This window comes from Coenobita brevimanus, chromosome 86 (assembly GCF_032717465.1).
Source record: "Coenobita brevimanus isolate Jiangsu-jjx chromosome 86, ASM3271746v2, whole genome shotgun sequence".
NCBI classification, from domain to species: domain Eukaryota; kingdom Metazoa; phylum Arthropoda; class Malacostraca; order Decapoda; family Coenobitidae; genus Coenobita; species Coenobita brevimanus.
In genome coordinates, this window is record NC_137039.1 from 6,917,477 (window position 1) to 6,935,818 (window position 18,342).

The 18,342-nt window shown below is 40.7% G+C and overlaps 1 protein-coding gene across 1 annotated transcript; it reads left to right on the top strand.

The window, feature by feature from the left end:
* The first annotated feature begins 932 nt into the window (after positions 1 to 932).
* Positions 933 to 13,040, top strand: LOC145410556 (uncharacterized). The gene is made up of 2 exons (XM_080280675.1): positions 933 to 987; positions 12,364 to 13,040. The coding sequence occupies exons 1-2, from the start codon at positions 933 to 935 to the stop codon at positions 13,038 to 13,040; spliced, it is 732 nt and encodes a 243-aa protein (XP_080136801.1).
* The last annotated feature ends 5,302 nt before the right edge of the window (positions 13,041 to 18,342 follow it).

An 18,342-nucleotide genomic window follows, 5' to 3' on the forward strand; every position in this document is an offset into this window, starting at 1 on the left:
GGACGAAGAGAGAGAAAAATTTTCTTACGATCAAAAGGAAACCCTGAAATTAATAACACCTGACATACGTTCGAGGAGGCAACATAACACTTAAGGCAGGTAAGAAATAGAAAGGTTGGGCTGCTGTAGGCCTTGGGTTATCAGAATTCTTGAGAGGCTCTGCTGGTTAAATTTAAGGTGACAATGCCTTCCTTCAATACAAGCAGTGTAGGAAGTGGATTTAAAATGGACCGTATGGTGAAACAAACAATGACACAGAGTTTACCTACACTGACACAACACACGCTGGTACAGAGAAGAATATAACTGCACTGAAAGAGGCATAAGAAAGACCTAAACAAGAAGAAAGAGGTGTTACTTGGTACTGGATATCACAGGAGGCGAGAGCTTAATCCGATGTGAACAGTCATATCCTGTAATCTTGAGAGAGAATGAGTCTGTTAGCTCAGAGTAAATATTCGCAGTTCATGGATGAAGCAGACCACGACAAAGAGCAAATGAATGGACAATTCATAACACATACCGAACACCTGTACAAGCAGGAGGAAGGAAAATTCTAAAGAGCAACAGCAAACTTTATGATAGTACACTGGAATTTGTAAAGAGACAACATTATAGATCGAACAAGAGCTCACACAACAGCAGCTGAACAAAAACTTAATATTAAAAACAAAACAATGATACCCGAAAATTTAACACAAGCAGGGCTGAAAACTTCAAGGTGGAGTCCTGACATGGGGAGAGGCCAAATGTCTGCTCTGAAATATATTGCTGGAAAAAATAAATCAAAAGTGATCTGAATAAAATAATTTTATTTCAAACTTTACAAGACTAACATTGTGACTGAAGGACCACTTCAGGAGAGGGAAATAGTGGACACAGAAATTCCCAGCATTACAACTGAAGTCTACAGAGTTTTGAGATGAATGAATATGGATAATGTTGAAGGTGAAGACGATCGCACCAATGATCTTATTATGGCTACAGGTAACTTTGCAATGAAAGAAAGATGAAGACTTTTTATGAGATGCTTAACGTAAAAATCAAGAAAAAATATGAATTAGTTCTGTTATAGATGCAGATCAGTCAAGTGAACAAACAGGACTGTTGCGTAGCTATGCGACAGTTGACAATATTAAAGTTTTTAACCAAATAACTAATAAGCTTTTAGGCATGAAAAGAGATTTTCCTGTATACTGGGGTGGAAAGTAGATAATATGTTATGTCCCTGGCAGAGCAGACAACAGACGCACAACTTGAGCAATGTAGAGGCAGGCCTGAGATGACTGAGAGGAAGAGCCAGACAAGGAGCAAAATGGAGATATGAAATGCGAAAATTTGCTGGTATTCGATGGACCAGGCTAATAGCTAATTCTGCAGAACGGGATGGAAAAGAATGAGAGAGGTCTTCGGCCTGCAGTGGACTGACTCACGCTGCTCTTACGCATATTATATATATATATATATATATATATATATATATATATATATATATATATATATATATATATATATATATATATATATATATATATATATATATATATATATATATATATATATATATATATATACTATAGCAGTAGCCGTGTGTGTGTGTGTGTGTGTGTGTGTGTGTGTGTGTGTGTGTGTGTGTGTGTGTGTGTGTTTTGGGCAGCCGAAACTACACATTCAAATCCCACCAAAATTGGCACAAAAATCGCAAAAAAAATCGCTGGTGTGAAAAAACTTGGTGTCATCACGATTGAAAATCTTTTACTATATTTAATGAGAGATCACATTTTGACCAAAAACGCCTCTCCCGGCTCCCGGCATAGGATCTCCATAGAATTTTTTGCCCATAGCTATGGCTATAATATAGCGGCGCGAGAGCCCTCCGCAGGAGCTAGTGCTCATGGGCCCTTCGGGCCCATGAGCACTTGTATATATCTATATATCTGTATATCTATATCTATTTATCTATCTATCTATATGTATGTATGTATGTATGTGTGTGTGTGTGTGTGTGTGTGTGTGTGTGTGTGTGTGTGGGTGTGTGTGTGTGTGTGTGTGTGTGTGTGTGTGTGTGTGTGTGTGTGTGTGTGTGTGTGTGTGTGGGTAGGTGTGTGTGTGTGTGTGTGTGTGTGTGGGTAGGTGTGTGTGTGTGTGTGTGTGTGTGTGTGTGTGTGTGGGTAGGTGTGTGTGTGTGTGTGTGTGTGTGTGATCTTGCGTGGGGGTGGGCGAACGGTTGGTTCTTATGTAATGTGTATCCAAGCATGTCAAACACCAGCTTGCAGGCTTCTTCTTTGTACACTTAAACATGTGTTCTTCCTTCCACACGCATACTGCAGGCAAATGATTCACGCCACGCCAGCACATGTTTATTAACTTCATTACCTTAAGAAATACGTTCCTGAATGCACCAGCCTTATCTTACCACTCAGCCAATTACAGGAGTAATTGGCAGTGTCAGATGTGCCAATACGTAGGAAATTATTAGTAAGAAGAGTATATCTTCGAGACTGAGATGTTTAGTCGAGAAAATGGGTGATAAGAGAGAATTAAGGTGTGTGGGAGTAGGAGGAGGGAATGAGGCGCAGAAGCTGGTGGAAGTGTTATTGATCGGCCGACTCTAACTATGAGTAGTAATAATGATAACTAGAAAGCACTGAAACAGCGAATACCTCCGAAAATGCCCTTGCCATTAAAAAGAATACGGGTCCAGATCCGTGGATATAGGATCTAGATCTACCCCAAAAATTAATCAATTTTTTCTTGCTCCATGGCCCACCCTTCCACAAAATTTAAATTGAAATTCATATAGAACTTTTAGAAATATTGTGCGGGATACTCCGGCTCCAGCTCCGGATCCGCCCCCGAATTTAATAATTTCTTCCATGGCCCATGGCCCACCCTCCCACAAAATCTCATCAAAATCTAACTTTTTGAGAAATCACAGATCCGGATCCGTGGATATTGGATCCGGATCCAGACTCATCCCCACATTTAACCCTAGACCACTGGGGCTGGATAATAGTTTGTGTCCACTGGGGCTGGCTAATATGTTTCCCATTTTATAATATTAATAAAAAATACTTATTATTTCTTTTTATTGAAAAAAAGGGACATGGTGATGAACTAGAATCCTTAGCCTACAAAACTAATACTAAGAAAGAAAAAGAAGACAATGCAATGGTTCAGGGAGGGCTCAAAGATAAAACGTAAAAACAGATTTTTTTTTTTTTATATATATGCTAACTAAAAATGTAATGGTGTAGACATGCGAGAAGCAGCTGGCTTGGCGACGCCCACAACGCGTCCCTGGGTTCCTGGAGCAGCAGCTGGACTCCCCCTGGACCATTTGGGACCATTTCCAAATGGGATAGACAACCGAAAAGAGGAGGTTATTTTTCAGTATGAATATTTGTGGAAAGTAATTTATGGATTTATTGTTTACCGCCAAAGGGCAGTAAGGTAGAGCGACCTGAGACTCTAACAAAGGTGTCTCCAGTTCGACCCTACAGTATATACGATTGTTTACCGCCATAAATGTTTATAAATGGTGTGTTTCTTATCTACGGCGCCTTGCTCTACCACGGAGCTCCCAACCAGGGGGGTGGCCTGACAGAAAGGTCTCCACATTGTTCTATTAATGAAGGGGAGGGGGGGGGTGATGCCCCCAATGTGTATTAGCAGGCTGGCAGACAGGAAGGGGTGGCTGAGCCTGTTTGTGTGCAAGGCTTTATCAGGGTCAGAGCCAACTCAGACATGTACTTGCGTCTGATGTAGGTCTGGGTATGGGTCCGAATCCAGTTTTCACTGTAGCTAATCCACGAGTTGATGACTGCAACATCCATACACAATCCATTGGGGCTGGAAAATATTTTCCAAAATCCATAATGTTAGGAACACCAATACATGGAGGGCAAGATGGATTCCTTCCCCTACGCCATCATCACAGGGCATGAAGGTACTGGGAACATGACCCCCCTACCCCCCTCACAAAACTGTGCAGCGCAAATCAAAATTGGAGTTGGGAGCATTTATCCAGACCCAGATTTCCAGGGTTAAACAATTCTATTTTGTTCCACTGCGCATCATTTTAAAAAAAATCAGTGAAATTAATTGAGAACTTTTGGAGATATTGTGCGCGACACTACGGATCTGCGCCAAAATTTGATAAATTCTTTCTTGGTCCATCGCCCACCTTTCCACAAAATTACATTGAAATTCACTGCGAACATTTGGAGATACTGTGCGGGATACTCCGGATTCGGATCCGGATCTGCCCTACAATTTAATCTTTTTTTCCTTGACCTATGGCCCGCCCTTCCACAAAGTTTCACAAAAATCCGTTCATAACTTTTTGAGTAAAGTAGCTACCAGACAGACAAACAAACTGGTAAACAAACCAAAGTCGGCCAAAACACAAGCAGTTTGGCGGAGGTAATAATACTAACGAGGACAATATTAGTAGTGTCACAGATATTCTACAGCACTCATGTTCCTCAGGATTTTGTTCCTTCACCAAGTCTCTTACTCCTATTCATCAAGTATCAAAAAACCATCTTTACAACCTTCCCTCTCTACATTTTGAAACTAGAAGACACTCAGACATGCAGCACATACCTCCGCCGATGCCACTCTAGGATCCGGACACTGATCCGTGGACACAGGATCCGGATCTGGATCCAGATCCCCCCAAAATTAACCCCTTCTTTCTTGGTCCATGGCCCACCATTCCACAAAACTTCATTGAATTTCACTGAGAACTTCTGGAGATGTTGTGCGGGACACTTTTGATCCGGATCCAGGTTTGGCCGAGAGTTTAAACATTTCCTCCATGGCCCATGGCCCACGATTCCACAAAATTTCATTAAAATCGGTTCATAACCGTTTGAGTCATCGTGGATTCGAGTCCGTGGATGAAGGATTCGGGTCCGGATCTGTCCCAAAATTTAACCAATTCTTTCTTGGTCAATGGCGCACCAGTCCACAAGATTTCAGTGAAATTCATTGAAAACTTTTGGAGATACTGTGCGGGATACTCCACATCCGGATCCGGATCCGACCCAAAATTAAATAACTTCTTCCTTGGCGCATGGCCCACCCTTCCACAAAAGTTCGTCAAAATCACGTCCTAACTTTTTGAGTAATCCTACTGACAGACAAACAAACTAACGTGGGGTAAAACATAACCTCCTTGGCGGAGGTAGGCTACTAATAGTACTAGTAGTGGTACTAGTAGTAGCAGTTGTAGTAGTAGTAATAAAAATAATAATGATAATAATAATAATAATAATAATAATAATAATAATAATAATGCAAGTAATCATCATTATCATCATCATCATCATCATCATAAGTAGAATGCACTGAAAGAGCACATACCTGCGCCAGTGTCATTGCCAAAGGATCCGGATCCGGATCCTCCCCAAAATTTAACCAATTCTTTCTTGGTACGTGGCCCGCCTGTCCACAAAATTACACTGAAATTCATGAAGAACTTTTGGAGAGATTGTGCGGGATACTCCGGATCCGGATCTGGATCTGCCCTAAAATTTAATCATTTCTTCCTTGGCCGATGGCCCGGCTTTCCAGAATATTTCCTCAAAATCCGTTCATAACTCTTTGAGTAAAGTAGCTAACACACAGACAGACAAACAAACAGGCAAGCAAACCACCCTCGTCAAAAACATATTGTAATCGCTTTGGCGAAGGTAATAATAAAAAGAAGCTGTGCCAAGGCACAGCAAACCCATCACAGACAGTCATTTTAGTGCTGACGTATAAACACAGCAGGATATCTAGTCAAAGATGTCATATATCAAATGTGGAGTAAATCGGGTGAAAATTCACGATTTTATGCCCATTTGAGATTCTAGGTCCGATCCATGTGACAATGACCCCCTTACTGCTAACTGGGGGGTAACCCCCCCGATGTAATGAGGCATGTTATAGGATGCAGATCTGAGACAGGTTTTCGTTTCATTTCTGTCTTGGCCCATGGCCCATCCTTCCTCAAAATTTCATCAAAATCCGTTCAAAACATTTAGAATAATCCTGCTAACAGACAGACAGACGGACAGACAAACCAACCAACCAACGCGGGTCAAACATAACTTTCGAGTAGGTAACAATGAACCTATGAACATATTCTCCAGTAACTCCTCATAGTTACACATGGCCAACAATTTAACCAGAACGGCATGAAAAAAAAAGGTCACTTGTGAAGTAAGCAATTCATTCAGAAATATTGTTAAAAAAAACACGATAAACAACAAAGTAAAACCACCTGTCATGTGTGTACTGATACCACCTGTCACGTGTGTAACGAAACCGACCGTCACCTGTGTAATGGAACCACCTGCCACCTGTGTCATTATAGTATTTTGATTACGTGTATCTCCTACCTTATTACACACTGAGAACTCACACTCCTATCACACTTACAGGCGTACAATAAATGAGGAAAATGTTATGGTAGAAGTGCTGATGGATGGATTAGCTGAGACAACGTATTTTATTACATTTTTCCTTATAATAGTTTTGTCTCTCTACTTTAGCTGGGAAATCTGGCAGTGTAAAGGTTAATGAATGCAAGATCTAATCCATGCCTCTCCTAAGGTATATAAAATCGTCTGCAGATACCTCTAACAAAGCAAAGGAAAAAATCTGATAATATTATGTCCTATCATGTACTTTCCCTAACTCTGTGTGTGTGTGTGTGTGTGTGTGTGTGTGTGTGTGTGTGTGTGTGTGTGTGTGTGTGTAATAAAATAATGTTTTTACCCTGACTATAAAATCTCAAATGTGTTTATTGTTTGTGGTGGTGTACAGTTGCCCTCACAACTTGTGTAGAGCAGAACCTGTTCATTGACTACCAAGGTTATATAAGGCTTCAACCACTGCCATCTCATTCCATTGTTGTATATAATTCATCTCCAGCTTTTTCCATCATTAACTACTTGGCTTCGATGACTTTATATAATATATATATAGGCTATATAGATAGATAGGTAGATAGATATAGATATACAGATAATTTACTTAATACTACCATTAAGCGCCTTTAATATATCTCCTTCATTTATTCCTTCACTAATAAATATCTACTGAGTTGAATGAAATCGTCTGGTCGTCGCAACAACACAATAACAAATAGTCACTGGACTAAAGAGGTGATTTCTTTTGTTCCATCAACGTTTCTATGCAGATTTTTCATTTATGGATCTATTGTATACAGCCATCTTCTTGGATCTGCAATTCTCCATCTAACTCCCAATTTCTCTCGTAAATACCACTTTCATCAACCAATTGATGTCCATTCTCTATGTAGCCAGACCGTCCAGCCAAACACCCTGCTGCCATGTTCAGTAGTAACATTGCCACTACTTATGGCTTCTGGTACATGTTCTATACCACAGCATCACACCCGTATGTTAACGTCACCACTGATACACCCTCATACGGTCCTCTTCTCCAACATCTAGTTTAATTTTATGGTCGCAATTCGTGGTGTTCAAAGCAAGAACCACTTTTATTTTCTGCTTTTTAGCAAACTTTATTGACGCTTCCCTGTTTGATTACTCTTATTTTTCTGTCACTGGGAAAAGGTAGTTAAAATGTTAAAGATCTTTGTGTAGTGACCTGTACAATATTATTATTATTATTATTATTATTATTATTATTATTATTATTATTATTATTATTATTATTATTATTATTATTATTATTATTATTAGTAGTAGTAGTAGTAGTAGTAGCAGCAGCAGCAGCAGCAGCAGCAGCAGCAGGAGTAGTAGTAATAGTAGTAATAGTAGTAGTAGTAGTAGTAGTAGTAGTAGTAGTAGTAGTAGTGTTCTGGGTGGTGGAGAGAAAGGACGTGTGCCAGGCGCTCCGTGTTATCGTCTCGAAATCATAGTAAAAATGATTGTGGGCTCTTAGAAATTGATACCCACTCCAGCATAAAGTGGACACTGATGCATATGTGAAAGAAAATCTTAAATATCAGCTATATATAGCTTGGAAAACGTGAAAAATTGTGAAAACTACGGTGTGAGGGGGGAGGAAGGGTGTGTGTGTGTGTGTGTGTGTGTGCAGGGACCGTTAGCGAGCGAGGTGCTGACCTGAGAGGGTTATCTGGACTGGTGTCAACACCATACATTATATCATCAGCCACCCGGGACCCCGCCACCACATGTGCGCTGCCCCACACACCCACAATATAAGTATCGCCACCCTCACTTACAAAATAAGTACCTCTCTGAAGCCTATTTTTCAGTTATTAACTTTGTCCACAAATAACAATGGGACGTGGTATGCCTGTCATACACCTCTTGCTCACTCCATTATCCTTGGAGCACTAACTCCCTTTCCCTAACACATCAGCTGTTACCACACACTGAATATCACCCACTGATCACTAGCATACACACCACCTAATAATACGATTTATAAACACTGTATCAAACACTAAATATAACAACAACTACCACTAACTATACAACAATCACCTACATACACACCACCAGCATAGCCAGGTGGTATAGAAGTGTGGCATACAAAAACATTTAGGTAGGGAATCTTACACACACCTTAGATGACACTGTAATGTAAACACATCATACATACAGACACACACACAATGACTGTTCTTAAATAACTATAAAACATATTATACATAGAATCTCATCATATAAATATATAACCAATCACAGTAGATAAGTCAATAATATAATAATAAATGGCACAGTAATAATTAAATCTTTAATTTTAATATATAAAATTAATAAATATAACTTAAATTAAATAACAAATTTAAGCATAGTACCCTAGTCTTAAATACACTACTATTATTAAATACAATAGTAATAAGGATATTTTTAACATAATATCTATATAATAGGACTAATGTAAACTCCATAAAATTACAAACTAGAACTACTTACTCAACCCTCTCAAAATTCTCTCTTGTATTCAAAAGAAATACTAAACAAACCTTGTTAATGCCAATGTGCCTTAGTAAACCAAGGTGCCTCTATCTTACCCCCACAACACACCACAACCACACATCACATGTCACAACACCAACACACACACACACGCACACACACACACACTGTCTCAACACCACACACCACACCACACTCACCCCTATACCATAGCGTCCGAAGATCCAATGCCACTAAACTACACACACACACACACACACACACACACACACACACACACACACACACACACACACACACACACACACTGCCGCTACGCCACACACCACCCTCACCCCTACACCGTAACGCCTGAAGACCCATTACCAATAAACAAGGCTCCACAGTATTGCACCACACCCATTGGCCACCTACTTAACCCTTGAACAAAGACGCGTTGTTTTACTTCATATCAAACTTTAAATACATAACAGTATCAGTTCAGTCGATTATTAGTATAAGACAGAACAATTAGATATTAACTGATATGCAAAACTAGAGAAAAACGAGCAAACTGCTTCATAACTTAATCATATTATCTACAAAAATAGAAGTAAAACAAGCACATTCTTCATTTATATGAAATATAAATTTAAAATTCGTATAGTAAAACAGTAGTTCTAGTAACATTATATTTAATTTTCATATAAATGTATTAGAAAAAGTAGCCATATTTATTATTATTAATACTGTACTACAGTATAAAAACTTTAACACCATGGCCACGCCACAGTATTGTTGTCAGTGCTCCAGTAGGCAGCATAAGTGTCTCAGGTGCTCATGTGCAACAAATAGGTCACCGTGTACATACTGTAGGATGGGACCTTTCTGTATGAATGTGTTAGGGAATCACAGCCCACCAGAAGCGGCACTTGACCGCTTCCAACATGGCGGGCGACAGATTGGTGACATGGAAATTGATGGGGCGGTCACTGACAATATGCACGATCACACGGACATGCGTGGTGGTGAAAGACCCCGTGGTGAAGCGAGGGATAGGGATGGATGCCAAGATGCGAGAGATGTGGAAGCGCTGGGTGGGTTAAATCACCATGGGGAAGTGAATGGTAGTGAAGTTGGGGGTGAGGAACATCATGAGGTTTATAATAGAAATGAAACTCAGGATGAAGACCACCATAGAGGAGTGCATGAAAGAGGGAATCATGCAGGTATTATACTTCCCCAGAACGTTAGTGACACAAGCAACGAGGAAGCAGAACAGCCTCACAGGTCTGTGCGAGAAGGTCGTCCCACATACTGGATGGGCAAATCCCGAGAAAATGCAGTAATCTCGGTGAACACCACATATAATGAAATAGTTGGCTGGTCCTCAAGTAACCTTTTTGAACCTCCCAAATGCAATGCTACAACTGACATGATCAAGGAAATCACTCGCCTGATAGCCAGTTATAACAATAACACACCCATTGCCTCATTCTCTCTTAAGGTCCTTGCACTAATACCACATCTCTTCCTCAACAAGACCCGCCCAAGAGCTGGCATTGCAGAAAATATTAAGGCCACCCAAAGGCGGGTTGAAACATGGAAAAGAGGCGAAATCGACAATCTAGTTGAGGAAGCAAGGGCCTTGCAGATGAGAATAAACAACCGAGGCAGAAGAAATCAGAATATCAACGATGTGGCAAGGATTTTTGGCAGCAAGATGAGACAGGGGAAGGTCTCGATGGCAACAAGATCCCTGTCAGTTGAATCATCAAACGAAGTACTTGACCTGACAGATGAAACAATGCAACAACTAAAAGAAAACCACCCGACTGCACGACAAGCAAGTGCCCAGTCAAAGCTTGACGGCAACTACACTCCTCCCAGTCCCATCATATATGACAGGATAACTGGAGATATGGTGTGGCGGAAAGCAATGCACACACAGGGAGGGGCAGGACCATCAGGCCTGGATGCAAAATCTTGGCGAGTAATCCTCAGTAACATCAAGTTTGGGGAGGCAGCAACAGACCTGTGTAACACCATTGCCCCACTGGCGAGGAAGCTGGCTTCAAGTTAATGCAGTAACATAGAAGCACTGACGGCTTGCAGACTAATCCCCCTTGATAAGAATCCTGGATGCAGGCCCATCGGGGTGGGTGAAGTCTTAAGACAGATTATAGGAAAATGCATCATGGAGGTGGTGAAAGATGATGTGAAGCAGGCAGTTGGCAACCTCCAAGTGTGTGCAGTCCAGCAGGCAGGAGGTGAGGCAGCAGTTCACTCCATGAGGAAAATATTTGGGGAAGAGGACTGTCAGGCAGTATTATTAGTTGATGCCTCAAATGCATTTAATTCCATCAACCGGGAGGCAATGCTTCACAATATCAAGGTTAAATGCCCAGCATTTGCCCAATATGTGGAAAACACCTACAAAGAACCAGCAGACCTCTACACTGTGGGTAAGACAGCTGCTCACGATGTCGGTGTAATCCAGTCCACAAAAGGAACTACCCAGGGGGACCCCGTTGCCATGGCTATGTACGCCCTGGCGATGACAGTGCTGCAACAACAGATCCAATACGAGGCCACCAATGTAAAACAGGCAGCCTATGCAGATGATCTCAAGGGTGCTGGCAAAGTTGAGGATGTGAGGAATTGGTGGGACCTTGTAACATCTCATGGCCCTGAAGTAGGTTACTACCCTAATGCAAGTAAGTCCAACTTGATCGTGAAACCAGCTTACTATCAAGATGCACAGGAAGCATTTAGAGGCACAAACGTGATAGTGACCAAGGAAGGTCAGAGGCATCTAGGGGCTGTGATTGGAACCAAGGAATTCAAAGACAAATATGTTAATGATGACGTAAAGACATGGGTAGAAGAAATTCATACACTATCCAGCCACGCAAAAACAGAACCCCATGCAGCATACAGTGCATTTACCTATGGTGTAAAGCACAGGTGGACCTTCGTGATGAGGACCATACCAGACATCGAGTTGCTGCTACAACCACTGGAGGATGCAATCAGGGATTCATTCCTCCCATCTCTAACCAATGGGACCTTCTAGCACTACCACCCAGGATGGGAGGTCTTGGCATTATAAATCCAGCAGCCGTGGCAAGCTACGAAAACAGAAATTCATTTAGGCTCACCGAATCCTTGCCACAGAATTTTTGTGCCCAGGTTGAGACGAGTGAAATCGACCACCAAAGGCAGAAAGATATAAAGACACAGATACGCAAGGAGCGAAAAGCAAAACAAAAGGACCAGTTGCAGCACATAATCGAACATCTAACACCAGACCAGTGCAGAAGAGTTGAAATTGCACAGGAGGTTGGGACATCGAACTGGCTGACAACCCTGCCTCTCAAGGCAAAAGGCTTCCACTTCAACAAACAAGAATTTATCGACGCCATAGCCTTGAGATATGGATGGCCAATAGAGAACCTAACTCAACATTGTGCCTGTGGCACTGCCTTTGATGCAAACCATGCAATGGTATGCAAGAAGGGAGGCTTTGTTTGCATCCGACACGATGAAGTAGGCAACCTCACTGCCAAAATGCTGCAGGAAATATGCCATGATGTTACAATTGAGCCAGCACTGCTACCCCTGGACGACGAGCACTTCACCCACAGAACAGCAAACACATCAAATGATGCAAGAGTGGATGTCAGTGCTCGAAGTTTCTGGGCACGTGGGCAGACGGCGTTCTTCGACATCCGGATATTTGATCCCATGGCAGCATGTCATCGTGAACTGTCTCTCGAAGCTGCACACAAAAGGAATGAACAAGAAAAAAGCAGAAACTATCAAGAGAGGATCCAACATGTGGACCACGGTCGATTCACTCCCCTTGTGTTCACAACATCAGGTGGGATGGGTCCAGAGGCAGTGAGATTGTACTCGAGACTGGCAGAGGTTCTTTCTGGGAAGAAACGTCAACCGCAGAGTTCTGTTATGGCCTGGATGAGATGTCGACTGTCATTCTCCCTCGTGAGGTCTGCTCTGCTATGTCTCAGAGGCACAAGATCATCAGCCCTCAGGCCTGTCTCTCTGGCGGGTATGGATTACGAAGCTACTGTGGTCGAGAGTCGCATAGACCAGCGACTCCAATAGTTTAATGTCTTTATTTACACTGTAATATCAATAAAAAAAAAAAAGGACCAGTAGTATACTAGTAGTAGTAGTATTATATCATTCTTATTATTATTAATATTATCAGTAGTAGTAGTAGTAGTAGTAATAGTAGTAGTAGTAATGGTAGTAGTAGTAGTAGTAGTAGTAGTTGTTGTTGTAGTGGTAGTAGTAGTAATAATAGTAGTAGTAGTAGTAGTTGTTGTTGTTGTTGTAGTGGTAGTAGTAGCAGAAGTAGCAGTATCACAATCCGTATTATCATTATTATTATTACTAGTACTACTGCGATTATTATTATTATTATTATTATTATTATTATTATTATTATTATTATATTATTTTTATTATTATTACCGGGTATTATTATTATTATTATTATTATTTACTACTACTACTACTACTTGTAGTAGTAGTAGTAGTAGTAGCAGTGGCAGAATCATTATCATTGTTATTACTGCTACTACTACTACGATTATAATACTAATACTAATACTAATAATAATAATAATAATTATTATTATTATTGTTATTATTATTATTATTATTATCATTATTATTATTGTTGCTGTTGTTGTTGTTGTTGTTATGATGATGAAGATGATGATGATTATCATTAATATTAGTAGTAGTAGTAGCAGCAGTAGTAGTAGTATCAGTATTATTATTATTATAATTATTATTAAAATTTTTGTAGTAACAAACACTTTAGTATGGACTTGCTTACTACTACGTGTATATTAACACCGCATTACCAGTTAGTCAATCGTTAACTAGTTCAGAAATAATTTGTACAGCATTGACAAAATTGGTGTATCCTAACTACAGACACTGTTCACAAGACGAAAGAATGAGCCGGTATTATAGGTGTGTGACTGAGAGGGAGAGAGAGAGAGAGAGAGAGAGAGAGTGAGAGAGAAAGGGGGGGGGAAGGCGTGTTCAGGTGGTCACTACCTAAGCTCATTAGTGTCCTAACACCTGTGTGGGACTTACGTGTCTCCACCTCCTTAAACCTTGCCCTACCTTAGTACCTCCCTCTCCCTTCTCCACATTATTCCCACTCCATCCCTCTCTTTCTCTTCTCTCCTTATCTCTCACCCCTCCTTTCTTTTCTCCCTTCCTCTCATTTCTCTCCCTTTTCCTTTCGTCCCAACTTCTTCCTCCCCTTTCCCTCTCTCCTACTTTGTCCGAAGTCTCATGCCTCTCATGTTCTCCTCCCTCTCGTGTTTCCTTGGTTCTCTCTCTCTCTCTCTCTCTCTCTCTCTCTCTCTCTCTCTCTCTCTCTCTCTCTCTCTCTCTCTCACACACACACACACATCCACCCACCCACCTACCGCCACACAAAAATCTTTCATCTCACTTTCTCTCTCGCCCACAGATGGACATCATCAACTGTATGAAGACTGGATTCTTTTGAACACATGGAACCCACTGAACCGACTAAACCTAACTAAACCAGAACCAGTACCTCTTGTGTGTGTGTGTGTGTGTGTGTGTGTGTGTAGCCAGGACCACCATATCACACTCACCATATCACACCATACCTGATACAGCAGTGTATAGCACCCCACACCTCCATTTTTATCTCACGTACAACCATTATTTCAAAGACTATTTAACCGTCTGTTGGAGCAAGAATGAAACAAGAACGTCATCGTACTGAATCGGTTTAGAACATACACTATCAAAATGCGCAACATCACATGCTTCCCCTCTCTTCTTACTCTCCTCCTCTTATCTCCTGTCTACCTTCCAATCACCCTTTTCCATTTTTCCATCTTCTACTCTTCATTCTGTCTCCCCTCACTTCTAACTCTCACATCTCGTATCCCTTTATCTCCATCCTCTCCCCTCGACAAATTCATTCCATTATTATTCATCTTCCTAAATTTATTCCTCCATCTACTCCCCTTCCTTCCCCTCATTCTCTTTCCTTCTCCCCCCATCTCCCCCATCTCCCATCTACCATCTCCACCTTCATTCCGGAGTCCCCTTTTCTCCCCCATTTATTCTTGTCACCATTCTCTCCCTTTCACCATCTCTCTCCTCTTTCTCCTCGCTCCTTTCCCTCCCTTCCCACACCACACCATGCACATCACAGGTATTATTGCGTATTTTAGTAGTATGTAGTTTTAATTTATAATTATGCATTTCCATGAATAAATTCCTATATGCGTCTTGTGCAATTTTTGTGACCTCATTATTACAAAGACCTTGTAGTTTTATAAATAGTTTTCAATAATGGTAATAACTAACATTTCTTACAGATCTCTAACGAAACACACTAAAAATATATAGAAGTCCAAATAATAGTAAAAAATTAACCTATTCCAATTTTTTATGTATATAATCATTAGAGGTACTTCTTTAAAGGAACACAGGCTGGCCGTGTCAAGGAAGCTTGTGCATCTAAGTCATCAGCGGAGCTATACTAGTCTGGTGCAGCCATACTAGGCAGGTTCCTTGTTAGGGATCACAGGAAAAATCTTACCTGGCAGTAAGTGGCTGACTTGGCCCCGTGAGCAACCAGCTCACACCTAAACAAATACAACTAGTTCTATCAAATCATGGGCCACGGTTCCCAACAGCAATGGAGAAGTTGGCCATAACGGGATCAAACCTACTCTGGGGGAAGGGGTGCGAAGAATGTCTATGTTTCTCAATATAGCCGCCTCTGGAAACTAAACCATGGGACCTGAAACGTCCTCATTCTTGCTGGTGAAGCCAAGATGGTTCTCGTTATCAGGGATGCGAGTGATGTAAACAAAGATATCACAGGTCTTAGTGAGGTCACAACACCTGGTGAGGCATTTGTAGAACTGTCTGATATTTATGTCCTGCGATGCAAAGACAAACATGAAAAGATGCAACACGGCTAATGGGTTTTGGTCAGTAACAACTGAAGTGGTTATAATGAAAAAGGCTTTAGTATAAAGTAAATGGAACAACAGGAGAAATGATAATATACATTAAAAAGAGAGGAAAGAAATATCATCCACGTATATGTTTCAACATCTGCTTCTAAGGACGAAGAGAGAGATAAATTTTCTTACGATCAAAAGGAAACCCTGAAATTAATAACACCTGACATACGTTCGAGGAGGCAACATAACACTTAAGGCAGGTAAGAAATAGAAAGGTTGGGCTGCTGTAGGCCTTGGGTTATCAGAATTCTTGAGAGGCTCTGCTGGTTAAATTTAAGGTGACAATGCCTTCCTTCAATACAAGCAGTGTAGGAAGTGGATTTAAAATGGACCGTATGGTGAAACAAACAATGACACAGAGTTTACCTACACTGACACAACACACGCTGGTACAGAGAAGAATATAACTGCACTGAAAGAGGCATAAGAAAGACCTAAACAAGAAGAAAGAGGTGTTACTTGGTACTGGATATCACAGGAGGCGAGAGCTTAATCCGATGTGAACAGTCATATCCTGTAATCTTGAGAGAGAATGAGTCTGTTAGCTCAGAGTAAATATTCGCAGTTCATGGATGAAGCAGACCACGACAAAGAGCAAATGAATGGACAATTCATAACACATACCGAACACCTGTACAAGCAGGAGGAAGGAAAATTCTAAAGAGCAACAGCAAACTTTATGATAGTACACTGGAATTTGTAAAGAGACAACATTATAGATCGAACAAGAGCTCACACAACAGCAGCTGAACAAAAACTTAATATTAAAAACAAAACAATGATACCCGAAAATTTAACACAAGTGAGGCTGAAAACTTCAAGGTGGAGTCCTGACATGGGGAGAGGCCAAATGTCTGCTCTGAAATATATTGCTGGAAAAAATAAATCAAAAGTGATCTGAATAAAATAATTTTATTTCAAACTTTACAAGACTAACATTGTGACTGAAGGACCACTTCAGGAGAGGGAAATAGTGGACACAGAAATTCCCAGCATTACAACTGAAGTCTACAGAGTTTTGAGATGAATGAATATGGATAATGTTGAAGGTGAAGACGATCGCACCAATGATCTTATTATGGCTACAGGTAACTTTGCAATGAAAGAAAGATGAAGACTTTTTATGAGATGCTTAACGTAAAAATCAAGAAAAAATATGAATTAGTTCTGTTATAGATGCAGATCAGTCAAGTGAACAAACAGGACTGTTGCGTAGCTATGCGACAGTTGACAATATTAAAGTTTTTAACCAAGTAACTAATAAGCTTTTAGGCATGAAAAGAGATTTTCCTGTATACTGGGGTGGAAAGTAGATAATATGTTATGTCCCTGGCAGAGCAGACAACAGACGCACAACTTGAGCAATGTAGAGGCAGGCCTGAGATGACTGAGAGGAAGAGCCTGACAAGGAGCAAAATGGAGATATGAAATGCGAAAATTTGCTGGTATTCGATGGACCAGGCTAATAGCTAATTCTGCAGAACGGGATGGAAAAAGATGAGAGAGGTCTTCGGCCTGCAGTGGACTGACTCACGCTGCTCTTACGCATATATATATATATATATATATATATATATATATATATATATATATATATATATATATATATATATATATATATATATATATATATATATATATATATATATATATATATATATATATATATATATATATATATATATATATACTATAGCAGTAGCCGTGTGTGTGTGTGTGTGTGTGTGTGTGTGTGTGTGTGTGTGTGTGTGAGTGTGTGTGTGTGTGTGTTTTGGGCAGCCGAAACTACACATTCAAATCCCACCAAAATTGGCACAAAAATCGCAAAAAAAATCGCTGGTGTGAAAAAACTTGGTGTCATCACGATTGAAAATCTTTTACTATATTTAATGAGAGATCACATTTTGACCAAAAACGCCTCTCCCGGCTCCCGGCATATGATCTCCATAGAATTTTTTGCCCATAGCTATGGCTATAATATAGCGGCGCGAGAGCCCTCCGCAGGAGCTAGTGCTCATGGGCCCTTCGGGCCCATGAGCACTTGTATATATCTATATATCTGTATATCTATATCTATCTATCTATCTATCTATATGTATGTATGTATGTGTGTGTGTGTGTGTGTGTGTGTGTGTGTGTGTGTGTGTGTGTGTGTGTGTGTGTGTGTGTGTGTGTGTGTGTGTGTGTGTGTGTGTGTGTGTGTGTGTGTGTGTGGGTAGGTGTGTGTGTGTGTGTGTGTGGGTAGGTGTGTGTGTGTGTGTGTGTGTGTGTGTGTGTGTGTGTGTGTGTGTGTGTGTGTGTGTGTGTGTGTGTGTGTGTGTGTGTGTGTGTGTGTGTGTGTGTGTGTGTGATCTTGCGTGGGG

Excerpts from the sequence above, each read along its gene's own strand:
- LOC145410556 (XM_080280675.1), top strand. The coding sequence starts at position 933 with ATGGATAATGTTGAAGGTGAAGACGATCGCACCAATGATCTTATTATG. Across the intron at positions 988-12,363 it reads TGATCTTATTATGGCTACAG|AGAACCTAACTCAACATTGT; the intron begins GTAACTTTGCAA and ends GATGGCCAATAG.